Below are 8,545 nucleotides of genomic sequence, written 5' to 3' on the forward strand. Positions count from 1 at the left end.
GTCAACTCTAATATGCAGAGTAAATAAAAACGGAGGGAGTATAATAAAGGGAAGATGTCTTCAAGTTCGGTAGAGGCACAACGAGAAATGGTAGTCATGTGATACAATAAAATTAAGGCAAACATACCCCTCAAATTATTATTCTTAAGGCAAACATACTTGAAAATTCCAGTACTGAGAACGATCATTCATGCGAAATTCTCGTTGCTAGGTTACAAAACTTCAGCACCACCGGATCCTACACAGTACACACACTTGTTTGGGCAAGAAATCGGAACGGCCTTATGCAAACCTTGACGGGGAAGAAAACTGCATCTAGCTTATTTATGCCACTAATCGCTTAGCACAATGGCGTCAAACAGTCAGTTAATCGACGAGGATCAAAAGCTCGCACGACAAAACAACAAAACAGAAGCTCAACATTAATTAAATACAAAACAAACAGAAACGCAACACATTTCGCTACATCTCTTCTACAGATAAGAACCGAGGATCGCCATAGCCAAACTCCTCGGTCGAGCCCGCTTCTTCAAAATGCATCTTTGCATTGCCTGGCTTCAAAGATACACACGATAAGAACTTGCGAACACATGAACTGGGAAAATATCATGATGATTTAGAGGATTAGTCTACCGGACCTGAAAGTTGCTCATTCTGAAAGAGGCTTCCGAACCACAAAGAAGTACATCGGAGTGAAGATCTCCTTCCTGTAGATCTCGCGCATGTTACAACTCATATATATACAGCATTAAAGTGGAGGGAATAAAAGGAGTGGGCTCCTGAAGTTGCACTACGACTGAAGCTCTCAGCAAATTATACTCTTCTCTTTCAGAAACGTGGTTCAGAGATGATAAACTTACTTGCCACCTTCGACAAGACCTTCCGCGGCCTTCTCTAAGAAACTAGAGACCCTCTGGCTGCCTTCCGGAGCCAGACCAACATATTCCAATACCTTGACCTGAACAATATCACAAGAGAATCTCAATCTCATGTTTACGACTTTTCGCCAACCAAGCATCAAGGCATGATGGAATCAGTTTTGGCTGTCATGACATACTACATTGGACAACATACACGATGATCCGTAGAGCGTTAACTGTCTTATGGAGTAGTTACTACCTGTATCCTTTTATGGATTAGGAACTGAATTTGATTAAGTTCCCTAGTCAAGCAACTCAGTGCATTACATGGACAGCAAATCACTTTAAGTATGTGTGTACAATATTAAGATTTTCCATAAACAAGATCGCCGTTTAAATATTGGGTAAAATATCAATTTTACCGGGTTTCAAAATCTTGATGTGTCAGATGCAAACAGCACCAATACAAATGGCAAAGGCCAAGCAGCTGGAACTACGTATTTGTGTCCATGCTAGTTATAGTTAAGAATCTAACTTTGCTGTCACTGCAAGAGGTGAAACTGAACGGTTTCCAATTTCTATGCAATTTCATACAAATTTACTGGGATGATACCTCTCATGAAAGGAATTTAAAACCACATGACAGGATCCTAATCACAAGGAGGTTTGTAGAACTGGTTAAATACTCCCTCTGTCCGGAAATACTTGTCATCAAAATGGATAAAAAGGTATGTATCTAAACGTATTTTAGTTTTAGATACATCTCTTTTTATCCATTTTGATGACAAGTATTTTCAGACGGAGGGAGTAGTTGTCAAACTATGGTCCATACAGCGCAGGAAAGTAGCACTGACAGCAGATTTTATTTAACTAGTTCATATCTTGTCCTTTTTCTCTAGGTCACAAATAGTCATACTTTCGGATGAAACTTTGTAAATGCACATTAATAGCATTATCTACATCCATGATTTATTTCATATTTTTTTGGAAACTCAGAAAATAGGGGGGGGGGGGGGGGGGAGAGGAGAGGATATGGGGTGCATGGGCAACTAGTTGGTAGTTGCACAAAATCTGCTCTCCAGAGAGAGAGAGAGAAATTAACAATTTGACTTGATTGGGCGGAACGAAATGATAGCAAAAATAAAGAATTCATTGCCTCACCATATTGCGAGTAATTATTCGTCCCACGGTAGTCAACCGGAAACTACTCAATGAAAACCGACTTGGGTCCAAGGGCAAGTACCAAGGCAACGGAGAATCTTCAGCAAGATCCTTGTCCCAAATAACCTTCATGAATACAACAACTCATATTCATTATAGATCGGATGAAACACCATGCTATTGAGAAGAAAAGAAATACTTGCAGTATTTCCTGTTGCAGGAGTGGGGATTTCCACCCAGGTAAATCCTAGGAGATTAAAGGAAAAGAGAGAGAGTGCTATGTCTTACCTCAAACCCAGCATCTTTAACAGCTTGAAGACATTGCCGAGTACTTCTGATATCTGGCAGACCATTCCCAAGCTCAATTTCATCCTTAATCCTCTTGTGGGTTGCATTGTTTGGATCATAGTGATCGGTAATGCACCACTCATATACAGCAAAACACTGCCCGGGTTTTAATACACGGTAGATCTCCTTGTAGCAGCCAACCTGTGCAACAAAAAGGTCAATTCACTTTTATAAGAGAAGACATGTTGCCTTAATGGCATAAACAGCATCGAAAGAGTTGTAGAGTGACAGAGGTCATACCGGATCAGGTGCGTGGCATGTTGCCTCGATGGCATAAACAGCATCAAAAGTGTTATCAGAGAATGGCATCTTCATGAAGTCTGCCTGTATTTAAGAACAATATGTGGGAAATATAAGTACTGTTATTTAAAATCTTTTCCATATCCAGGAACTACATACAAGCATCGATCTTATACATTTTTACACAACTAATATGTGTCTTTATCAAATAAAGATTACTTTATTAAGGAGGTTGATCACATGTTTATATGGCAGCACAACTGTTCTAAAAGTCTGACGCCTATCCCACCTAGGGGCTACCAGGTGCCACACCATCACCCGCCTAGCGTTTTTTGTAACTGTGAGCAAAGCAAATACAAAAAAAAAATTGCCTACAAAAAGAGAGTGCGAGGAGCCGAGGACAATAGCAGATAAAAAAAGCTAAACACAAAACAAAGTGATCTAGTGGGTAAGCAAACAATACCTTGACAAAATCACAAGTTGCGCCAAGTCCTACCGACCGATTAAGCGCCTGAAATACAAAGATCACTATTAACAGAAGAGTTATGTGATAAGTACACTTAATGGTGCACATTTAACTGAATTTGTTAATCGTCAACAGCAGAATAAAAGGGCAGCCCCAGTGCATGTAGCTCCCGCTTGCGCAGGGTCTGGGGAAGGGTCCGACCACTTTGAGTCTATTGTACGCAGCCTTTCCCTACATTTCTGTAAGAGGCTGTTTCCAGGACTTGAACCCGTGACCTCATGGTCACAAGGCAGCAGCTTTACCACTGCGCTAAGGCTCCCCTTCTCGTCAACAGCAGAATCAACCAAAAAATAATGAGCATTGAACAACCTTTCCCCTAGTTATCTGGTAGTCGTTGTTGTTCAATCCAGTAACTGAGGTGGAGCTGCAGATAACGGTTGCCTGATCAGTGGCTGCAAGTATAATGTACTAAACTACTGATAATGAAAGATGACAAAGCCAATAGTCCTTTTCTAACTTACAGATGCAGTTATACATCTTCCTTAGGTTACAAACATAAGAGATAATAAGTATTAGTACTACTGGTGAAATGAAAGTAAATATTGATGACTTCCTGGAAAGCGTTAAGTCAAACTTCTCTAACTTTAACTACAGTGTTGATGTATAAATAACTGAGATTGGTGAAATGGAAATAATATCATTAGACTTTTCATCAAAATATTTCATAATTATGCAAGTTTTTTTAAATTACATTTTAATATAAAAACAAAAGTCAAAGTTGCATCCTGGAGACCATTACCATATCTAAAACATCACCGATTTTGGAATGGAGGAAGCAGTTAAATTGTTGAGTGGCTGATTACCGTGATTTAACAACAAATAAATCAAGGCTGATACTAAAAATATTTTTGGTGCTATGTACACGATCATCTCAGTTTTCAACTTCTCCAAAGAAAAAGATCATGATAAATATAATTGAAAGGTAAATAATATCTAGATCTTCTCCCCAAAATCATGCTAGCACAAGTTTACAGTTCTAAGTAATAAAAACATGAATCACTTCAGATGCATTAATCGTGCATACGAGAATGTCTAAACCCGAACAGATCACAATTCACATATATGAACAGAGGTGAAATAGTGAAACAGGAATTAAACCTAAATCTCGCAATTTCTCTTAATGGCCCGCCTATTCCACAGCCGACATCCAAAACCTACAGCAAACAAGTTTAGCAAACATCAGGATATTGTATGTTCCATTATCATGTTATGCTGCAGCAAGAGCAGCTTAAAAAGGGAAAACATTCTGTCATAGGTTATTCTATCTTCATAAGAAAACTGACCTTCATCCCTGGTTTCAACTCAAGCTGTAAAGCCAGAAAGTGCTCGTGCCGTTTGATGCTTTCCCTTAAAGATTCTCCATTCCACCTGAAATGCCAAGAGAGATGGGGAATTACAGTTAGCAATGTTCTACTACATCTTTTCATATAATTTTTTTCTTTAAAAGCGAGATGATATATTTTTCATGAAAAATGAAAGATCAATCATGTATTCTTTGGATAAGAGTCCTCACCTGTGAGCAAAGTGGAAGGACTCACCCCAGCCATACTCATAGAAGCTAGTAGCAAGATCATAGTATTTATTAACCTGGTAAACATCATAGTATTAGGTTGGACACTAACATGGGCCATGGGGTGATGCAGCACAGAAAATAAATGTGAGCATTCTCAATTCATAACATTATTCATTTCATTTACCACAAAAACAAGAAAGTGACTATTCGATAATACTCCCTCCGTCCCAAATTACTTGTCTTAGATTAGATTTGTCTAGATGCGGATGTATCTAACATCAAAAAGGGACTGTAAATGGCAAAAACTAAGAAGGTGCATATGTATTTGTTACTTCAACCATCATCCGAAATTCCTGACTACTTAGAAAGGTTTTGGAGATTCCAAATCAGCTTTGAAAGAACACTGACCCTCTAATGACACTGGATTATCAGAGCTGCAGGCTAACAATTTGATTTATGTATGGTGAAGCTAATTACACTACAACAATCCATTCATGACAAAATGATCATCGCAGGCTAAAATAATAAGTTGAGTAGGGAAGCATGAAATTTACAAAGCCATTCCTCCAAAACAAATATAAAATTAATAAATGTGCTGTTTATCCATGTCCCGTATAAGATAACAATTATTACCATATCGGTGTAGTTGGATTTCCTCGATTCCTCCTTCCCTCCGTAATATCCATGATATTTCTCATACCTTGTGAAAAACAATTGTCCCAAAATTAGGAGTAGGACAAGGAAAAAATAACTCAAGAAGTGAATGAACATAAACAGAACTGTGTAGGGAATAAAGACCCCGGCTAACAAGATTACACTCGGCAGATCCTACAACGCGCGCAGAGGCAAAAACACAGACATTATGATGCCCCTTAAAAGAGTGTGCACATGTGAAAGGATGAGTTTAACATTCAGGCCTTAAAAAGCCATGACATGGTTCAGGCCTTTAAAAAAAAAGACATGGTTCAGGCCTTGAAAGAAACATGGCATGGTTCTTAGGTACAGTGCTACTACTAGGTACAGTTGGATGACTTGTAGTACTGGCACACCGAGGGGGCAGATAGCTACATCTTGAGATGTGCATTTAATCCACCAAAGACTTAAGTGTTGGAATTTAGGCCAGGAATTCCGAGCCCATCAAGAAGCGCGGAAAATTATCATCCAACCCATGTACTAGTATGGGCGCAGATCGCGAAAGGTAGATTAATGAGAGCCGCCCGCCAACTGGAAAAGGACGTGTGATGTGAGGTGAGGGAGAAGAGAAACAGAGCACGGTTTTTCTCAGAGCAGAGCATTGCAGAGCAGCTCCTGGTAATCCTACAATACAAACCAACCAAATTTGGAGCAAAATGTTTGTATTTCATATGATTTGGGGCGCAGAAATGATGGTTTGGAAACTTAAAAACGACAGGGTGAGTGTCACAGCCCAGCAGCACTGAGTGTATTGAGTAAAGGTGTGTAGCAGTTGGATCTGGTGTACTACTAGGAAAGATCTAGTCGGTATTCTGGAGTAGGTGCTAACTGTATCCCCAGTCCCCCCCTTCTCCTGATTGAAACCCAACCGAAATTCCCTCCCCGATCTGGTGACTGGCTCACTGTATCCAAGTCCGTGGCACACAGGGAGTGTCTTGTTTATTTCAAAAAGAGAAAACATCATCGAGCGCCGGGGAATATTAAAAGAAGTTTTGCTGGAATGGATCACGCCAACGGCAAGGGAGGGAGAGAGAGAGAGAGAGACGTACTCATCGACCGCGGATTTGACTTGTTCCTTGTCGATCTTCCCGCCAAGGCCCGACGCGAGATCCAGGGCTCCCGACTTGGACATGGCGGCGGCGGCGGCTGCAGCAGGGAGGGCCGGCCGGGCGGCTGCGCTGGGCCTGCCCGAAACAAAACAAGAAAATTTGCGAGGTTCAGACTCGCTGCTCCGGATCGAAATCGAGCAGGGCGGGATCGAGCGAGGCCGCCGACCTTGGTGGGGAAGAAACGGGTCCGGGGCGGAGATCTCGAAGTGTCGGGAGGAGGAGGACGGAGCTTCGGGCGGTATGGAGGAGCAGGAGGAGGATCTGCCGGAGGCGGACGGACGAGGGAGGGAGGGAGGGAGGGAGTGAGCTAGCGATTTGGCTGGCAGCGGGCGGATTACAAGTAGGCGGCCGCGAGAAACAGGACAAGCAGGGCCAGCTGAGCCACGCCGCGCCTCCATTTGGATTCAGGGCTCTGAATTTGTTTACTCACTGTACTGTGCTCTCTGATGCACATGCGCCAAGGGGTCCGGTCACTTCCTGCAGCATTTTCAAACCAACGGGTCAGATCGATCGGATCGGCCGCATCCCATCGTCCACGTCACAGATCAAGGGCGCTGTAAAAAAATTCATAAAAAATCCATAAAAATGATAGAAACTAGTATAAGTTTTGGATGCGAATGTAGGGCGAACGTTCGCTCCCCATTCCTGCATGACGAAACATACAGTCCCTGGTTTTCGGCGTCTAGAACCAAAAAGCCATGCACGAAAAAACCGAAGACTATCCCAAAGGAAACGTTCGCTCTCCTTAGCCTAAGGGCCTCTTTGATTCGCAGGAGTGCAAAAACACAGGAATAGAAAAAGCGTAGGATTGAAATGACATGCCCATTGGAGTCCTATAGAATTTGAGTTTGTTTGATTGTATCACATAAAAAATAAAGGATTTCTTTCAAGAGGTTGGAGTGGATGCTAGAATTCCTATAAATGTAGTACAAATGAATCCATAGGAAAAAATCCTATGGGATTCAATCCTGCGAATCAAACGATCAACGCAGGAAAATTTCCTAAGGATTCTAATCCTTCAAAAATCCTATGAAAATCCTCTGAATCAAACAGGCCCTAAACTTGGACCCAAAAAACCGAAGGAATATCCCAAAGGAAACCATGATTCGGTTCTAAGCCAAATCCAAAAATCTATAAAATAATTTGTGCTCCCGCCTATTATACATCAAGTGAATGGATCATCGTCAACCCGATCCTCTCCCCGCCACAAGCTGCTACTGCATCCCTCCTCGCCAACGTAAACGACCTCCTCGTTGTCGTTCCATTGCAGGGCCACACAATGCAGCGACCAGAACATGGTGGCCGGTGTTGACGATGCAACGTTGTTTCGCCCTCTATGTTATCCCATCGTAGCGCCATGCATTGGTTGGATTTGGTCGCCGGTGTATCTCTTCTTGTTCATGTCCACCCTGTTTTGTTGAGTGTAACACTCAACAAAGCCTTGCACCATTTGTCAGCGCAACACATGCGACACGTGACACCGACCGTTACCGCTCCATTTCATCCATGCCTCTAATTTGTCGAGTTTCATACCGAGTACTCGAGGAAAAAACCTGATAACACTGACTTTGCCGGGATAGCCTAGTCGCCTTTTGCCGAGTGTCCCAGTGATAAGAACTTGGCAAACAGTTTATCGAGTGTATTTCACCCATAGCCAATGATTTTATCGTACCTGCAGGTTTCACGTACATGGCCTCGATGTCAACGCGTACCTGAGCTCCAACGAGCTCCCAGATGGATCAGATTGCCGGAATCGAGAATGAATTATTTCTTTATTTGGGCCAACTAAGTTGCAACCTTGACCCATGTACTTCATACCTTACTAAGGGAGCTCCCACTCACCCTCCGGCTAAACGAAAAAAACATCCCAGATATTTATGTATTTAAATAAAAATTCAAAATTGTTCACGAATTTAAGAAATTTGGTGATTCAAAAAAATGTTCATGTTTTTAGAAAAAAATGCTAAAGAACTAAAAAAAATCATGAATTAAAAAATGTTCTATATTGAGAAAATGTTTGCCAATTTTGAAAATATTCAAGATTTTATAAAATATTCACAATAATAAAAAAAATGCCCATGAAGTAAAAAAAATT

At 41.5% G+C, this 8,545-nt stretch overlaps 1 protein-coding gene across 1 annotated transcript; it reads right to left on the reverse strand.

The window, feature by feature from the left end:
- Positions 1-112: 112 nt before the first annotated feature.
- Positions 113-6,840, reverse strand: LOC123093722 (cycloartenol-C-24-methyltransferase 1). The gene is made up of 14 exons (XM_044515739.1): positions 6,617-6,840; positions 6,391-6,525; positions 5,282-5,348; positions 4,649-4,722; positions 4,419-4,503; positions 4,234-4,289; positions 3,445-3,499; positions 3,073-3,120; positions 2,610-2,693; positions 2,310-2,510; positions 2,022-2,147; positions 861-958; positions 639-707; positions 113-551 (listed from the first exon to the last, which is right to left on the reverse strand). The coding sequence occupies exons 2-13, from the start codon at positions 6,471-6,473 to the stop codon at positions 650-652; spliced, it is 1,035 nt and encodes a 344-aa protein (XP_044371674.1). The 5' UTR covers positions 6,474-6,525; positions 6,617-6,840; the 3' UTR covers positions 113-551; positions 639-649.
- Positions 6,841-8,545: the final 1,705 nt, after the last annotated feature.

The sequence above is a fragment of the Triticum aestivum genome, chromosome 4B (assembly GCF_018294505.1).
Source record: "Triticum aestivum cultivar Chinese Spring chromosome 4B, IWGSC CS RefSeq v2.1, whole genome shotgun sequence".
Lineage (NCBI taxonomy): Eukaryota > Viridiplantae > Streptophyta > Magnoliopsida > Poales > Poaceae > Triticum > Triticum aestivum.